This window comes from Larus michahellis, chromosome 5 (assembly GCF_964199755.1).
Source record: "Larus michahellis chromosome 5, bLarMic1.1, whole genome shotgun sequence".
In the NCBI taxonomy this organism is placed as follows: Eukaryota; Metazoa; Chordata; class Aves; order Charadriiformes; family Laridae; genus Larus; species Larus michahellis.
The window spans coordinates 37,442,551-37,460,713 of NC_133900.1; the positions used below are offsets into that span (position 1 = coordinate 37,442,551).

Consider the following 18,163-nt stretch of genomic DNA (forward strand, 5'->3'; position numbering starts at 1 on the left):
CGCACTTTCAGCTATTAGATGGCTGGGCAGGCCGGTATTGCTTGCTACTTTATTCCAGCAATTTATCTCCTAGTGCTTGAAATCGTGCCACCTGGCTTAATTTCCCTTTTGGAACTTAATGATGTAAAGTGATGATCACGGAAGACTTATTTTTCAGAAAAACAATGTAGCACCTCCCCTTGCTGATAAGCCTAACACACACCTTGCACCCAGAGAAAAGGGCAAGCTGCATAGCACGACAGTCTGCAGAACTAGCCAAGATCTGACCTGGGAGCTGAGTCACAAGACAGAGTGGCACAGAGAAAGCTTATCTCTGTGCATCTTTTTTTTTTTTTTCTTTCATCACATGCTTCAGGGGAAGTCAGCTGTAAAATCAGGAGTTTCGTCCCTGTAATGAGCTTTAGCTTTGTGTGAGGGTGTAAGCCATGTCAGAGTAGGAGCAGAACTAGTCCCAGGTGCCAAGCACAACTGCAATTACCCTACAACAGCATTTAACAGTTAAGCATTTGCGTATGCCTTGCAACTATGAAGTTGCTGTGAAGATGCTGCCAGAACCCTGCCCAGGAGCAGAAGGAAGACTAGGACTTTCCAGATCAGATGTTCAGGAAGGAAGCTCAGGGTCACTCAACAAGTATGAGCTCTAAGTTGCCTTCCACAAGTTCTTTTCATTCAGAAGCCTCACCAACATCCTTGATCTTTGATCAAGGAAACTTTGACACCGGAATTTGCAGGTCTCTGTTTAACCTTACATGACTACTGCCAAGAAGTTGAACTGCGTCCCTCTGTTCAGCAGTGACACATTCTCGGTATAAGCAGCAGATCCATCAGCTGCTGTCCCAGGGTAGAGTTCTGCTATATCCACAACGGGGAACAGCAGCAGTGATTGTAATTTCTTTTGAAAGGTTCAGATAATCACTTTGTAAAACTGAGAACTCACCAACGTAATGGAGCTTTTCTGCAGACTCAGCTGCGAAACCTTAATTTAAAAGCAGTCCTTCATTTCCTCACATGGTTCAGAATTTTGTTATTGAAAATGCAATCTATAAAACAACTCTATTCCCAGTACTGTTTTAATTTGTTGAAACAATATACAGCTCACCAGCTCTGTGTCTGGAGGTAAAGGATGTTATTACACCACCTGGGAAGTTGACGATGAGACACAGACAACCCTGAAAAACAGACAGAGCCATCCCTGCAGGCCCCAAGACAGTGCTTTAAAGATGGAAATACTCCTTATTCCCTTAATTCATTACTTTATCAAAGGGACGGGCAAAAATATCCTACAGACAGATTTAGAAACGGTGGTAATTCATCAGGTTTACACATCAAAACACATTTCATGCAGAAACTAAAAATACAAATGAAAACATTGTCTAAAACATTTCATAACATGTCATCATTTGAGACCAACCTTCAGCTTCAAACTACCCAGGTAGGAAAATTCCATTTTCATTGTTATGCAATTAGTTGGCAGAAAGAGTATTGACTGTGACAAATTTCAACCCGAACACACTTAGAAATAAGTAAGAACTCCACATTTAAAATACATTATTTTCCTATATTTGGTCAAAAAGACAAAGATTTGTCATGTACTTTTCCTCATAAAAGGTAAAACTTCCTAATAGGCCAACAATAAGGTCTCTGATGTTTTCTGGCTTTCTAGGTTGATAGAGCAGGCTGTTAATGAGAGTATTTTCCCTCCAGTCCCCACGCAGCTCTGAGTAGCAAACCACTATTTTATCCTCAAGTTATCAATTTTATCAATATTTTCACATTTTCAGCGCAAGCTCTAACACTTTTTTGTAGCTTCTGTCAACATCTTAAATATTTCTATGTTGGTTTTCTTTTTTTATTGCTTAAGCCAGACATTGAGCTCTGGCGTTGTCATTTGAGCCAATTATTTCTGCACTCATAAATGGACATAGTTGCTTTTAGATGAGTAATGCTGAAGTCACTTTCCTAGACTAACCATACCTGCCAAATCTCCTTGTGGAGATGCAGCTGGCATCAGGAAAACAGTGCTTTGCTTTTGCTGTAACAGTTTTAATCAATTCCCAGACACAGTATTTTCACAAGGACGAAAGCTTTGCTTCTCAGACTGCTGCCAGCACAGAAGAGCTGTGGACACACACTGCTCAACTGTATTAGAACAGCCTCTGGAGAAGACCTGGTGGTCAAGCAGCTCATTTTTCACTGCTCCCCCCACCCAATCCTGTGGAATTTCTATTTTTTTTCAGCAATGCCTCTCCCAGGACACAGTCAATCACAGAAGAACTATGAGACACTTTTCAGAGCCCCAAAATATCAATCACAGAACAAAGCAAGGCCTCCCTGCTTCCCACTTTTTGACAGCACTTTGTTTTTAAAAAGTACATTTAGGAAAGCTTAAACCCTACAAGACATTCAATTTCCTTTCTTTGCTTCGTCTCAAGGCCTACTGTGTTCCACAGATACCACCAGTTTTGGATTAAGAATGCTCCCTTCCCTTTTGCAATGAGCACTATGGTTTACTGTGCTCTGGACAGGACATCTAGCAGGACAGACAGGGGCTGAGATATAAGCCAGTTCACATCAGAAGTTTTCATAGCATTGCTAACATCCACCATAAAAGTTTGGAGCCTCAATGTGGGCAAAGTGTCCGTAGCCACCTGAATTTAAATGACCCCAGTCTTCCAGAAAAACATCCAAATTAGAGAAGGACCATCTTGTCTCATTTCAGGTTATTTTATTTTTTTAAACATAATTTATACACAAAGTTCCACAGTTTTGCACAGCCACTTGGACAGACCCTAAAATGTGGAGTGCTCTCGAATATGCCAATTTTGGCTCCAACAGTCACGTAGCACAGATAAAAACATTGTATTAATGTTAGTCTGTCTCTCTCTCTCTCTAGTTTTGCTCTTTTCCATTCGGGAAAAACCCCAACACCCATCCAAGTAGCTGATTGCACTCACAGTAATGTTCACATGAATTTTACAAAGACAAACAATAGTAGCTTCAAAGAACAGCACCCCTTAGATATCAGGTGGATTACACACTAGGCCTTTCGGACACTGGACCACCAAGAAAAACTCAGAAAATTCTGGATTAAATGAAATTAAGCCCAGAACATGAGTAAGCTACTTGCTTTGAAAATCTGGTAAGGCTTCCATTGCCACAATCCCTCAAGTACAGACAGATATATAGGCACTGTAACGTGATTCTTCGTAACTTGGATGAGTTTATTTTGCATCTTATGAGAGGAATTCTTTGCCTAGTCCTTCACACCTCTTCTCATATCCTCTTATGAAGCCTACTACTACAAAAAGTGCTACCACACAGGAAGGTTTAGTTCAATCACTCAGATGTAATAACGTCACGGATTTCATCTTCGTTTTGTGCCCCCAAAGCCTGCAAAGGAGAAAAAAAGAAAAGCGTCAGTCCCATCACAGCCTTTCCACTGGGCTCTCTAGTTCTAATAAGGCTAAAGGCGGTAAGCAGGATGAGTTAAACTTATTCTCATATAGTAGAACAGCAAGCAACTGTGGGCTGAGTAGCCTGAAAAAGATTCTGTTCTTGCAGATTAGACAACGTGCTTTCTATGAAGAAATCATGTTAGTACATGTTTGCTAGAGAAGGACACAGCAAAAGGGGAAAGCCTTAAACTAATGCACCTTGCAGGTGAAGACAAACCCTGTGCTGGTGGTACCATGCCCATTGTAGGTCTGTGGGGAGTTTCATACGCCCCACGGCTTCCCTACTTCCATAGCAAACAGAAATAAGGCACATTGCTATATGCCCACCTGTACCAACTGGTAAAATAAAACAAAGAATGCTTGCTGAACCTCAACTAACAACTGTGTAACCATGATAGGTCAAACTCTCTCAAGCTTCAAGAGATGAAAAGGTCTTTTGCCTTACCAGAAGCAGTTCTTGTTCCTGAACTGCTACCTTCTGTAGAATTGCTTGACTGCCCATTCATTGGCGGTGCTGCTGTGGGATCTGTCCACATACTGTAATATGGGGAACGTGGCTGTGCTCTGATGAAAAACAGAGTAGAAGGAAGGCTTCATCAGTGACCTTATGAAAAATTAAGAAGTTACCATTCCAAACAAGGGGACTGCACCTCTGAGAGAAAACTGTAAGCAGGCAGTTGTTTCAAAGCTGGAAATCTCCCCATTTAATGTAATTAACACGTTCAGAGCAAGGGTAACCAGTGTTGTCACAATAACCTCTGTAGACTTTCAAAAGTAAATCAAAGGATAAGCAATTCTAACAACTGCAAACGAGGAAATTTTTCCCTCTGAAATTCTGACCATAGATTCTGTTGGACAAGAAAGTAGATTTGACATTTGAAGCTTAAATGTATTTTGGCAACACCTACGTCCCAGCCATGTAAGACAAAAAACCCCATCCCTCTGTTCTATAAACTATTTTAAAAAGGTTGTATCAGTAATGACCTTTGACTCGCTGATTTAAATAACTTGCTCCTATGGATACAGAATTTCCTGCTGTTAAAACTTACAAATAGCTATCTCACACTTTCTGGCACCAGCATTTTCCGGCACATCACTTCAAACTGGAAAAAAAAAAAAGCGGACCAAAGACTGTTTTAAAAGAAAACAAGCCCAAGTTAGGAAGCTCGTTCATGTATTTGGACTTAAATATTCAGTTAGGCCTCTAATCTTGCACAATAAGAGGTGGCTACTGAAATGGGAGATGCGTGTGGAAATTAAGGAACCAACCTGTATGTAGACAATACATAAATATAATGCTTAAACACAAGAGTCGTGTTTAAGGCTTAAGAAATATCAAGTCAATAAGACCTTTAACACATTATACCTTTTAAGAATTCTTAGCAGGGTTAATATAATAAAACAAGATCATAGAATCGTAGAATCATTGTGGTTGGAAAAGACTTTTAAGACACTGAATCCAAGGTATGACCTTTCAACCTCTAAAGCTCTACTCAAAGCTAATTTAGAAACAATTTCTACTGTTGATGGCATCACCGTCCCAGTTTCACCTTACTTGACTTTATGCGATCAAGAATGCACATTGGACATTTTAGAAATTCTCTTACGTCCCAAGTTTTTACTTACTTAATAAACAAGCAATCCTGACAAGGCTTCTGTCATTACAAAAAACCCAACTTTACAATGAAGGAATATGTTTTAACACACTCCTGTCCACATGATCTTACTTCCAAACTTTCAATATAAAAAAATGTATGTGGTTATTTTTAATCTGTTATATTACTGCATATTTAATTTTGCATTATTGCATATTTAATTATTTGCATTATTACTGCATTTTAATCTGTTATATTACTACAGGATTAGACTTGATACACATGCAGTTATTGATAAATAGAGGAAACTGCTTGGGTTCTGAAGATTCCCTGCAGGAGCCACATATTTTCCCTAGTGAAGTCTAAAGTGGCAGCAATTGCTCCCTTTGAACTATTTATCTGAAATTGATGGATCTTCAGTGTTTAAAAGTGTTTAGCAAATATGACCAGCAGATGTTTACTCCAGCACTGAGACTGCTTTTGAATGCTGTTTGCGTTGTTTTTCCAAAATACAACTTTGATATGAACTACAAATCCTTTGGAAAAAGACACCTATTGGATTTCCATACACGGGCCATTGGATTTCCCATACGCAGGACTGTAGACTAAAGGCTGCTTAATTTGACCACCCCGAGTATCACAGAAGAGCAGCTGCTATCCAGACTGCTTTAGGAAAGATGACACTGATACCAGAGACCTATCTACAGACGGTTTTATGCTTAAAATTATTATCTGTGTTTTAAGGCAATCTGTAGATGGATGTTTAAATTATCATTATAAATTTGCAGGCCATCATGCCAGGTCAGAGTAATCAGCTAAAGCAGAATGAAGCACCTCAGGCCACCCAATTCTTCTTGCCCAGAAACATGCTTAAAATGTCTCTGCTGCTGGAGCTATGAATTGCTCTTCAAAATTGTTCTAGACATAGGATTTTACAGGTTGAACGACAGAGGCCTGAAAGCTTAGAAACAACGTAAACATAGTAAATGGCATACCCCTTGAAAGCTTAAATACTTAAAATCTGATAGCACGCATATTTTACCTGTGACTGCCAGCCAAGTAGCCTAGCAAGCCTCCTGCTCCTAATCCAGTCCAAAATCCTGGTCCTGAATTGGTTTCATGACTGGAATGAGTCCCAAAGCTGTTGCCCTCTTAAACAAAAAGAAAATGGAAAACATCAGTTAGCGGCACCTAATCCTCAGGCCAGCTGTTGCAACAAGACTCTCCCCTGTTAAAAATAATGGAAAACTAAGACAACAAACTCCTCCTGATTTCAGTAGATTCTTGACCGAGCTTAGCTTGAGAGGCCTCACAGTTTGGAAAGCAGGAAAAAACATAGAAATGAACACTAACGTAGAGTTTTACATTAAAAATTAGCTTTCACTCAATCTCACAGCCCTAATGTTTGCAAAACATGGCAAAGAGTCCCTGCCTGCAGATTTACAATCAAACAAGTTAGACTAAAAAATAGAAATGGAAATGAAGAAAGAATAATCTGCTCAAGGTCACACAGCAGGCCAGATGCAAATGCAGGAACACACATCGAGTACATAAAACCAAACAGTGAACTAACCACTAAAACTCACTGCTTCTGATCTCACTCAGAACAGCTGCACATTTTGAGTAACAGTGGCTCAGTCTAACGGCTAACATTACTTTGTATTGTTTCTGGGAATCCTAGTCTGGTATTTGTTATCTAAAGACATGCTAACTCCAATCACATTGCAAAGGTTTTATTATGCATGAGTCATCAGGCTTGACAAATACCTTGATGAAACTGCAAGTGGGTTGTGGGGGGAGGAGAGTCACAGATTTTTCATGTGTGACCTGCATAACATGACGTTCTGACTCGGAACCAAATGTCTTCCATTTAGAAATAAAAAGAGAAGATGCAAAACCAAAGTAGAATAATTTTCTGGCCTAGAGAAAAACACCTATGTAAGAATAAACCCAATCTCAGGTTTAATGCATAGGGAAGTGTAAAAGGCAAGGACTAAAAAGAATATTAGTCACCCTGAAATATGTCCACCTAAACAAGTGGACCAGAGATTTTTCTATGTGAAAGTTATACAGGGCCTGGTTTGTCCTCAAACTGGTGTGAATTGTTTGAAGTAACTGAAGATAAAAAAAACAGTTTAAGTCTACATTGGTATTTGATGATGAATTTCATTTTAAATGCATTGGAAGAAAGATAAACTCTCATTGGGATAGTATACCCATTAAACTATGCTGATTTGGAACAAAAAGTAGTACTTAATTTACTGTAAAAATGACGTAAACCAGGGAGATGAACAAACTTATTTGTTCAAAAGCACCGTGGCTGAACACTGACTCAGAAAACTGAGTAATTTTTTGTTGAAATACCTAAAATAAACATTAAGGGTCATGTCAAAACACTAACAGAAAAAAGTAGAATTTAATTAAGATAGGCTAGCTAAACAAGTTTCACAGGATGCATTCTGCATGTTAAGGGGATTTAAAATGAGGCAAATTAAATATTAACAGCAATAAGCGAACACCATGGCTTTTCATTACCATCCAGATTTTCAAAGACTAATATATTCCTGGAACACATGGACATACACACTCAGAGATGTGCTTTTGCTCTGCTGCCAAAATTTAGCGCCCCATGGCTGCTGCTGAGTATTGGCTAAGAACAATACTCTGTTCCATGCATGCGCACTGAAAGCTTACAGGCAAAACGACGTGAGGGCTCTACAAAGGTATCTCTGCAATTCTTAAATAAAGCTGACAGGTTAAACCTAAGAGTTAAGCTTATCTTGTGCGGTGGTGTTAGATTTCTCCTTGAAATCCAAGGAGAAATCATTGATACTCGTTATTAAAAATGCCATAAGTTAAGCCTTATATGTATGGCTCCCAATGTGAATTTGAAGTGTATCAATTTTCAGTAATCATCAAGAAAACATATTTTCAAGGCCCTACCCTTGCTAGATATTAGACTCCTGCAATGAAAAATGCATTGGTGAAATTAATTGCAAGGAACAGGACAGAAAATGAGAAAGTGACTCTTCACTCTCTTTTGCCTGTGCCTAGTATGACAAAGCCCTGTCTTATGACCAGGGCTCTTAGTAACTACCACAATAATGCCAGTAGGAAGAGGTCATAGATGCACACACAGCATAGACAGACTGTCTGAAGTCTGAAATAACTACATGGAAAGCAATTTGCAAAGCCACTGGTAATACAGAAGCAGAATCCCTTTTATTTTCTGTTGCACGTGCCCTGCACAAGGGTATCCAGAAGAGTTATACTGGCACCCTCTGTTGGCCGAGTGGATTGAGCAAACCCAGAAGAAAGCATTAACAAGCATTATTAAAATATAAGCTTTTGACTAAGTAAACTTAATCCTTGCTAGTTATTTACTTGATAGAACCCTTTCTCTAACTCACCAGAAGAGATGGAGTGATACAACTTGTCAGAGTATAATTTGATTTCCAGTGCTGTGAGCATCTCACATGTTCACAGGATTAAATGAGTTGGTCAAACACCAGATCAATAATGTTTATTTCCCTTAGGTACTATGATCATCTAAGGCAGACCATTTACTAAGTGACAAAAGTCACCAGTTTTCTGGGAAAAGAGCAAGCGCATCTTTTCCTAGCAGCAGACTTGTCACTGCTTATACAATTTTCAACTTCACATGACAGGCACCTCTAATGATAGTTCACAGACATCGTTCTCTGCTCTGGGAACCAAACCTTTCAACCACTGGGACTGCACTGCAGCACCTGTTAAACAGAGGACTGCTACATGATACTCAACTCCAACTGTTTTGTCAATGAAATCAGGGGTCTGGCAGCCCAACAGCTGAAAGATCTTCTGTAAAGTTTCAAAGTGCTTCTTTGGCATGAGTTTGTTCCTGCCTGCGTGAGACTATTCTCTCTTCCACATTACTTATGAAAATTATTCTTCCCTGTCACAATCCTCATATTTCACAGAGTATGAAGAGAATGCTTGCAGAGTGTAGGGAGATGGATTTTCAAAGGTTCAAAGGGCAGCTTGCTGCACAGCATGCCCTGAAAGCCTGTGGGAAATCAAGTTCTTATTTTCACTTTTGAACAAAGAACAGAAAGCAAAGCTGACTGCAGGCTCTGCAGCCAATTCAGCAGAGTCAACTGCCAATGCATTGGTTTTAAGTCTATCCCACCTGCACTTACTGAAGACAAAAATGTAAGATCTTGCTTGCTCTTTTGAGTACTATAAATGGCTCGGGGACGTACCTGTGAAGCTGGACTTAAAACCAGGAGGAGGAGGTGCCTGCTGACTCTGCCAGAAAGGCCTAGTGAATCCACCACTGTCACCAAAACTCTCCTGAGGCTGCGGGTTACTGAGGAAGAGCTTGTATACTCCAAAAGCAAGAACCAGAAGAACAATTATGACAATCGTTCCAGCACCAGAATCAGAAGAATCCTTCCTTGACTGATAATAGCCAGAGCCAAAGCTTCCAGAGCTCTTCACTTTTCTTTCACCTTCCTTAGTCAGCTCTAGCTTGAATAGCAAACTACAGGAGCCTCTTAAGATGTAAGGATCATCTGGATAATCGTAGCCTTCGCAGCTCACTTCAATTTGTCCAAAACGGTAGGTATTTTCCAAGTCTGCTTTGCACTGCCACTGAAAAAATAAACACAATACAAAGTAAAATCTGTTGCTCCAGAGATGAAAATGTCTCTCTGCTTCCCCAAATATGCTCTGAAATAAAGCTGTAATTGTTAACAAATCATGTGAAAGGCCACAGGGTAAAAAACTTCTGAGCGTTCTTGTTTTGAAGAGGACTAGGAATTTGAAATTAACTAAGAATGTTTTTTAAAATCCTATAAAGTTAAAAAAATCTGATCTTTCAGAACACAGAAGAGTTACAACTCTGACAGATTTTGTTCTTCTATGCTGAACAGGTTTTTCAAGTATCCCTGCTTTCGGTACCAGAATACTTCTAAAAATAACCTGTACCCTGTGCAACAGTTACTTACTAAATTCCCTAACCCTACTAAAATGGATGGCAGCTACAAAAATACAATATGAAAGCCTGAAATCCAGTGCACCTGACTGCATTTGTGTCCACATAAAAATCAAAAGAAATTGGGACAGACATCATTAGGAATTCATATGCCACACTTAACAATCAGATTGTGATTCTGCAGTTAACACATGCAGATTGCTTAGTCTCACATTTTCTTGAAGTATCTGAACTTAGGTATCACCTCTAACTGCAAGTGACACATATTTTGGAAAGAAAAATAAACGTAGCTTCTAAAATGATCATTCAGGATGGCATTATCAGCTGCCAATTCAAATTTGATTATACTTTTATAATACTGTATTAGTTTTAACCATTATCTGCAGCTTTGATTCCTGGTTAGTCAATTGGTGGAAGTCTAGGTAATAGCTAACAAACGATAAATACATGTCTGTCCATTGAAATACCTGACTGAAGTACTAACATGCAAGAGGAAGTCACAGATATCTGAACTTTTAGTTTTTAGAAGATAGAGCTGAAGTGATGCAAATACTTATAGTCCTTTCTACTCTAAAAATTGGAAATCCACGCAGCAATACCAAAGACCATCCTCAAGGGTTAACAAGAGTTTGATTTTTATAAACTCGAGCAACATGTTAATTAAAACCAACCAAGGTGCATTATGCAGTGTTTTTACATTACAGCCTTCAGAAATATGTCAAAGGTATAACTACAGTAGTTATAGAAAATCCAAACCCAAAAAGCATTTAGGCTAAGCGTTAGTTGTCAAAGGCCATCTAACAAAAAGCGAACTGAATCATAGAATGGTTCGGGTTAGAAGGGACTTCTTAAAGATCACCTAGTTGCAACCCCCCTGCCATGGGCAGGGACACCTCCCACTAGACCAGGCTGCTCAAAGCCCCATCCAGCCTGGCCTTGAACACTTCCAGGGATGGGGCAGCCACAATCTCCCTGGACAACCTGTTCCAGTGCCTCACCACCCTCACAGTAAAGAATTTCTTCCTAATATCTAATCTAAATCTACCCTCTTTCTGTTTGAAACCGTGACCCCTCATCCTACCATTACACTCCTACCATTACACAGCTAAAGATCCCTCCCCATCTTTCCTGCAGGCCCCCTTTAGGTACTGGAAGGCTGCTATAAGTTCTCCCTGGAGCCTTCTTTTCTCCAGGCTGAACAACCTCAACTCTCTCAGCCTGTCAACTGAACTGGCACCCTAGCCCATTACTCTTTTCTCCTTCAGAAGTTACCAAGTCTAGGGGAGAATGATTTCATTAAACGTTTAACAAGTTTTAAACAGTTACCTGTACATCGTAGCCATCCCAACCTTTGTTGTAACACTGAACAACCTCAGGGACATGGGAACAACCAGCACTGCCTCCCGTGCACTGTAACTGAGGAACTGCAGCTGTCCGCCGGGATGTCGTGTACTGACCTCTGCGGAGAGTGAGCGCCTGCACCTCCCTCAGCAGGACCCTCCCTGAAACAGGTAGCACAAAGATCAACACTTGCCAAGATGCGTTCGTCTTAGCCACAAGGGCCTCCTCTCAGGAACAAGGCTGACAATACAAAAGACGCAACAGGGTGAAACTTTGAGAAGACTCAGACGCCCAGAGAAGAACGTGGCAGTACTTCCCACTTCCTTCGGAGGGGGCTCGGGATTAGTCTCTCAGAACACATAACCCCCACTATGGAATTATCACTGCGGCACAAGCCGATTTAAAGGGAGCCCAAACCCAAAAGCACTCCAGGCTCCGGCCCGCCCTCTCCCCCGCCCAGGCCGCCGCTAACCCGGCAGCGCTGCGCAGCGCTCAGGCCCGAGAACCCCCGCCCCGCCGCCGCCGCGGTGGCGGGAGAGGCGCAAGAGGCAGCCGGGAGGGCTTCAAGGAGGCGCACCCAGCCCCCACGGCTCTCACCCGGCTGGTCCCAGCCCCGGGCGGGACCGGGGGCAGCGCAGAGGAGGAGCAGGAATAGCGCAGCGGGCGCCATGACAGCCCTGAGGTGAGTCAGCCCTGGATCCTGCCGGAAGGGGCGGGGCCTGAAGAGGAGTGCGCGCTCGCACCGCCCTCAAGCCCCGCTCCATCAGCCGGCAGGGCCAATAGGCGACGAGAGGGCTCTGTGGCCGGAAGTGGCCCCCGGCGGGGGCCGCTTCCGCTTCCCGCTGGACGCTAGTTCCGCTTCCCGGCGCGCAGCCCCTCCGCCGGTGCGGCGCCATGGCCGGTATCAAAGGTGCGGTGTGGAGTGGGTGATGAAAGGGGGGGGATGGGGGAGTTGTCATGGTAACGGTGGTGGGGTGCCTCACCTCTTCTGGGTAGGCCGCGCAGCGCCCGGTGGCGGTGGGGGAGGGCCCAGGGCCTCCGCCGGTGGGGAGCGGGTAGGGAGAGGGGCTGGGGCTGACCTCAGCTGCCCGGGGGCGGTGGGGGAGCGGCGCTGCCGCGGGAGGGGGGAGAGCGGCGCGGGCGCTGCCGGGGGTGGGGATGGGGAGAGCGGCGCGGCCGCTGCTTTCCGCACCCCCCCCACACTGAGGCAGCGCCGCCCCCCCACCGCTCCCGAGGGCTTGTGTTGTTCCATCGTGACCAGTCCCTCACCCGATGCCGGTGTGTGCTCCGTTGCAGCCCTGATCAGCCTGTCCTTCGGGGGAGCCGTCGGCTTGATGTTCCTGATGCTGGGATGCGCTCTTCCCCAATACAAGTAAGGTGCACTCTCCTCCCCTTCTCCCTTCTTTTTTTTTGACGTGCCTTTATCTCCAAATGGTTTGGCTTTTGTAACAAGTCCTCTGCGTGCAGGAGGATTTTTGTTTTGTTTTGCCTTTTTTTTTTTTTTTTCCCAAAAAGATTGGGGTGGGGAAAAAGACCATCTGTTATGGTTTGAGGAACCCACAACATTGTTGTTCAGACAATTATTCTCTCACCTGATGATCCCTTCCCACCCGGGAAAGGGAATCGGGAGAAACAAGAAAACCCGTGGGTTGAAATACAAACACATTTAGTAGAATGAGACTAGATAATTAACGTTAATAACACTAAAGAACCAATCTTGATACCAATATAAAATATACAAGGTTTATACTCAGCCAATTCTATCAGCAGGAAGCTGTGCACTCCCAGCAGTGGGCAGCAAATGTGGGACACTGTGAGCACTATGGCTTCGGGAGGAAGGGAAGGGCTCAGGGGTCCAGCACCAGGCCAAGAAGTTCTCAGGATTGCAGCCATCATAGAAGAGAGTGAACTTCTCAGCAACCTTTCTAATTTATGTTGAATGTGACGTTCATGGTGTGAAATAATCCTGTTGGCCAGCTTGGGTCAAGTGCCTGGGTATCGCTCCTCTGCATCTCTGCACCTGGCTAACTCGAAAACACTGAGACCTTGAAACCCACATCCCATAGCTGGCTATAATGTAAATATTTTCACAAATTCAGACACTAGAGTCTTCTAAAACTGCAGTTTTCCCAAGCGTTAGAAGAGAAATTCGTACTGTGTTGCTCAAATCAGGACACCATCTAGGACTTAAATTTCACCATAGAAGTGTAGACAACAAAAGTTAAATTACCAGGTCTGGCTGCAAAATGTTACAGAACGCACTGTCCTAACGTGTCTCCAATGTTGTCCCTCCATGGCTGGACAGCAGATAGCACCTCCAGAAGCAGACAGCAAGTATCTGTTATCAGGGAGGCATTTGTGTTTTCTCTGGCTACTGAGTGGTAGTGGGCTGTCGGTGACTATCAGGTGGGCCTGTAATGTAGTGTCTGGAGTGTACGCACTTGGTAATGTAGTGTCTGGAGTAATTGCAGCTGCTATCTCTGCTGTTGGTCTGTTGATTTCGGTCTCTTAATTTCCAGGAGATACGAATCAGTAGACCAATGCTTCAGGAAGTCAGGTGTGTCGCTTTGACCCTTTGCAAGTGAATGCTGACTTTACAGAAAATCTTTTAAACTGAGTTATTTATAGTTAAATAAATATCAAATATCCTGTTTGTAGTTCTTCTGTAAGTGGTTGTAAATGGCGGTTTTCTACATATGACTAGCTTTCTTATGCCAGCTTTCTTTTGTTATAAAATCAGGGCTGGTGGCACAAACCCTTAGGAAGGAGGTCATTATACAGTCACCCTTCAAATGATGCAATCAAGTTTTATTGAAATAATGTGCAGCTGCATTGGTGTGTCTGAGAAACCTAGTCTGGGGAGCTGCAAGCAATAAAAGAAAATGTTGCCGAGTATGATGGTGTAATTTTTGTAGGTTTTGGTTAGTTGTGTTCAGGTTTATGGAAAAAAAAAAAAACCACTCTAAGTGCCCTGAGTATTGGCTGAGAACAATACCCTGTTCCACGTACATGCATTGAAAAACTTATGGGCAAAACGACGTGAAGGCTTTACAAAGGTATCTCTGCAATTCTTAAATAAAGCTGTCAGGTTAAACTTAATAGTTAAGCTCATCTTGCGAGGTGGCATTAGATTTAGGCTTGGCTTAGTGAAGTCTTGCTTTATGAATATCCTGTTAGTGAGCTCTCTGCAGCTGCTGTTGAGGTCAGCTGAAGCCGCTCACAAACACGGTCTGTTGGATTAATGTCAGCTTGTTGCAAAGCAGGGGATTTGCTTTCTCTGGGCTTCTGTCTGTCTTTCCCGAATAGGGGTGCTGGATGGGGGAAATGCCTTGCATTGATTTTAGGAAGAACAGGAAGTAAATTGAGTTAACTTGAACTTTTCTTCTCCTTTCTTTTTCAGCCAGTACTGGCCACTGTTTGTTCTGTTTTTTTACATCCTTTCTCCTATCCCATACTGCATAGCAAGAAGATTGGTAGATGACACAGACGCTACAAGTAATGCCTGCAAGGAGCTAGCAATATTTCTTACAACAGGCATTGTTGTCTCAGCATTTGGGCTGCCGATAGTGTTTGCAAGAGCAGAACTGGTTAGTAATATTTCCATCTATTAATCTATGATTTTTTTTCTAGAAAACTTTGTTCTTTATAGTTTTTTTACTGAAAGTAAAGCTGTCATGTGCTAAGTGACTTTTATAAATACGTTCTTAAGATGCTTGCAGTGGAAACAGAATAAGAAATTTCTTGGCAAGAAAAACTAACGCTAGAAACGGAAACATAGCAGAATGTTGTGATTGCAAATTGCTTCGCGTGGTCATGGAATAAAAACCCTGACAGCCTATATGCAATGCAGAGAAAATGAGACAGAAAATAGTGTGAAAATTTAACAGGCAAGTAACCAAATATAAAAGTGTATAGAATACTTTGAAGGCAATTTGTGGAATAGTTGGGATAAGGAAGCATGAATAAACAATGCATTTTTGCACTCACTGTAAATTAATTGGTGTTATTTTTTAAATTTTTGAGTTGTCATTACATCTTTCCCATTATATGGCTTTTCATTAAAATCCTTTAAAATATGATGTTGTTTGTGTGAATTTCAGAGAGCATTACTACATCAAAAAACACGGAGTGCATTTTCCTAAAATCTCTTTAGGCAAGAACAGCTCAGACAGTTGGTTTGAATGCCTCACATCCTTTGAGTAATCCACTCGCTCTCCTTGGAAAACATTCACCTCCTTTTTTGTTACTGGGATATCTGCTGGCCTTTTGAAGACCTGCATCCTTAAATGTCTCCTTAAAAAAGTCTTACGGCACAGTTAGCAAGTATAGCTGGGCTGCAGATGTGCTTGATGCTGTTGCCTAGCCTTACTTTACCATTTTTGGATGTTACAGCAAAAGAGCTGTGCCCGCTAGCCAGTGCTTTGAACACAGCCAGAAGAAACTTGCAGTGCTGCTTGGCTAACTGTGGATTGGCCGAGTCATTTTGGGTAAACCCAGACTTCTTGGCGTAACCACAGATAATGAGATACCACCTTCTTGCATCACAGACCTGGTGCTGAACTTTGTAATGTGACGTTAAGACATCATCACCTTTTGTCTTGTCAGTATTTGGTTCAAAAAGTGTCTAACTAAACTCCCCTTGTTCGCAGATTTACTGGGGTGCGTGTGCACTTGTTCTTACGGGGAATACGGTCATCTTCGCCACAATCCTAGGATTTTTCTTGGTCTTTGGCAGCAATGACGACTTCAGCTGGCAGCAGTGGTGAAAGGAAGATAAGAGAACTATCCCAGGCATCTTCTCATGCAGTGGCCATCCATACAAATGAGAGAATGGGCAATAAAGAGAAGTAGCATAGCAAGCCTCTTGAGTATTCTAGATGCTCCTTTTCACCTTGTTCGTTCTGAGTGTACTACTGTTGCTGACAAGGTTTCTACATTTTTATGAAGCGGAGAGATTATTGGTTTCATTTTTACCTATGGTATGTTTTTAGGTGCTCTCTTTGTTTAAAATTGTCATCCTTCTGTCCGGTGTTTATGTGAAGCTTTAAATCTGGAACAAGAACATTTAGACATGGTTTCAAAGAAGACTTAAAGTTGGGGATTTTTTTTTTTAAGTTAAGCATTAATACTATGTTTCAAAATAACTTTTTTTTTTAATACAGTGATTAAATTATGTACAAGCTGAACTGAGGTAAGAGATTGTGCACCACTATTGTCAATTACCAGATCAACAGATTGTTGTTATATTTCAGCAGAGGCAAGGCGGGGCGGGGAGTACCAGTTGCAGATTTTTATTCTGCCCATACCTCAAACTGGGTGATGAATGTTGACAGCCTTCATTTCAGGAGAAGGCTGAAGAGCAGGTAGAGTTATTTGGGAGAAGTCCTAAATTTTAACAGTGCTAGCACTTTTACCTGCTTTGTTATCAGTTCTTGCGTGGATGTGACATTCAAATACTCTGTAAATGTACTGATGCTATGACATATAAAACTAAAGTGTATTGTAGGGGAAGGGAAAATTATGTTTAAATTCCATTTTTAAAAAAAAAATATCTTTTGAACTCTTTCTATTTATAAGTATTGTATGGTTTTGAACTTTTATGTCAGCTTTTTACCACAAAGATGGTAAAATGTTCATTTATGGAACTACTGGTCTACGTTAATTTGAAGCATATACAAAGCTATTTCCTCCTTACCCTTTTTAATTTATTTTATACATAGTATATATATATATAAAAAAATAAACCAGCTTTTCAAATGTAGATTAAAACTTTGTGTTAAACTTGCTTAAGAATGACTTTTATTTTTTTTTCCCCCTTCAGACAATGCAGCTGAGGCATGACTTTTTTGGAAGTCACTGGCTGAACTGATTTCACTGACTGTTTTTAAGTTCTTATGCACTATGGGTTAATAAGATTTAATGGTATGTTTGTAACTGTAGCTTGTGTTCTGTAAGATTACACATGTAGCTTCAAATATTTAAGACGTTTTCTGGATACCTCTCAATTGTCTGGATTTTTCATTTAAAGTAATTTGCCGTTAGACATTCCATCACGAGATAGTTGATGAGTGCTGCTTAACCAGGCTTGATTGTACTAAATGCAGTGATAAACTTGACCAAACATACTTCTAAACTATATTTTTTGTTCAATTCTTAAAAAAAAAAAAGTCTAGGAACTTTACTGTGCATAATTAAAAGCTGACGATCGCTTAGGTCTTGCCTAACAGTGGAGCAGTATGAACAGGCACAGAATTGCAGGTCTTAGCTGTAATATTTGTGCGCAGATGTAAACAAAGTGTAAAGTTTGAGTACTTCAAGTCTGATAGTAATGGTAGTTAAAGCATATGCTCAAGGAACTGATACCAGCAGGTAGGGGCAACAGGGGTGTAGCTACCACAGGCGCCGCTTTGTTAGCGTCATCCCGTGTGTAAAATAAGAGCTCAATTTTATCTGTGCTGGTAGAGGAACAAATAGGTGCCAAGAGCCCCGTGCAGAAGCCAGCCAGTCTATAGCAGATGGTCTTTCAGCCATAGGTAAGTGCTTCACCAGACTGCCCGCCACATGGCGTTTTGAGGTGCCTGAGGGACGGTAGAATCACACGTTTCACCTCCTTTTGTGGTGAGACTCAGGCATCCCTGCCCCCTGAAGGGTGGATGCTTCAGAAAATCTCCCAAACTAGTGGCAAGATTTACAGTCCTTAGCAGTCCTTGCGAAGGAGTCCTTGCTTAGGACTTGCACAAATCTCCTGAATCCGTTACCAACTCCATTTTTTTGTGATCAGGAACAGTTTTCTTTTT

General features: G+C 41.7%; 2 protein-coding genes across 3 annotated transcripts; one reads left to right on the plus strand and one right to left on the minus strand.

Annotated features, from left to right (window-relative positions):
* Positions 1 to 1,056: 1,056 nt before the first annotated feature.
* On the minus strand, positions 1,057 to 12,069 carry SARAF (store-operated calcium entry associated regulatory factor). The gene is made up of 6 exons (XM_074589618.1): positions 11,964 to 12,069; positions 11,352 to 11,527; positions 9,292 to 9,682; positions 6,093 to 6,201; positions 3,901 to 4,019; positions 1,057 to 3,390 (listed from the first exon to the last, which is right to left on the minus strand). Exons 1-6 carry the CDS (start codon positions 12,034 to 12,036, stop codon positions 3,365 to 3,367), a joined length of 894 nt encoding a protein of 297 aa, XP_074445719.1. The 5' UTR covers positions 12,037 to 12,069; the 3' UTR covers positions 1,057 to 3,364.
* Positions 12,070 to 12,159: 90 nt separating this feature from the next.
* On the plus strand, positions 12,160 to 17,363 carry LEPROTL1 (leptin receptor overlapping transcript like 1). 2 transcript variants are annotated; one of them, XR_012587361.1, is made up of 5 exons: positions 12,160 to 12,276; positions 12,663 to 12,738; positions 14,767 to 14,953; positions 16,016 to 16,345; positions 17,188 to 17,363. XR_012587361.1 is itself a non-coding variant. In XM_074589624.1 (4 exons), the coding sequence occupies exons 1-4, from the start codon at positions 12,261 to 12,263 to the stop codon at positions 16,130 to 16,132; spliced, it is 396 nt and encodes a 131-aa protein (XP_074445725.1). In that variant the 5' UTR covers positions 12,160 to 12,260; the 3' UTR covers positions 16,133 to 17,363. The 2 variants fall into 2 exon arrangements, 1 of the variants encoding a protein (XP_074445725.1); XM_074589624.1 differs by having other exon boundaries at positions 16,016 to 17,363.
* The last annotated feature ends 800 nt before the right edge of the window (positions 17,364 to 18,163 follow it).

Coding starts and splice junctions, on each gene's coding strand:
- SARAF (XM_074589618.1), bottom strand. CDS start 12,036: ATGGCGCCCGCTGCGCTATTCCTGCTCCTCCTCTGCGCTGCCCCCGGT. Junction 9,683..11,351: donor GGGATGGCTACGATGTACAG/GTAACTGTTTAA, acceptor TTATTTTTTCAG/TGGCAGTGCAAAGCAGACTT. Junction 6,202..9,291: donor TTTTAAGTCCAGCTTCACAG/GTACGTCCCCGA, acceptor TTTTTGTTTAAG/AGGGCAACAGCTTTGGGACT.
- LEPROTL1 (XM_074589624.1), top strand. Junction 12,739..14,766: donor TGCGCTCTTCCCCAATACAA/GTAAGGTGCACT, acceptor TTTCTTTTTCAG/CCAGTACTGGCCACTGTTTG. Junction 14,954..16,015: donor TGTTTGCAAGAGCAGAACTG/GTTAGTAATATT, acceptor CCTTGTTCGCAG/ATTTACTGGGGTGCGTGTGC.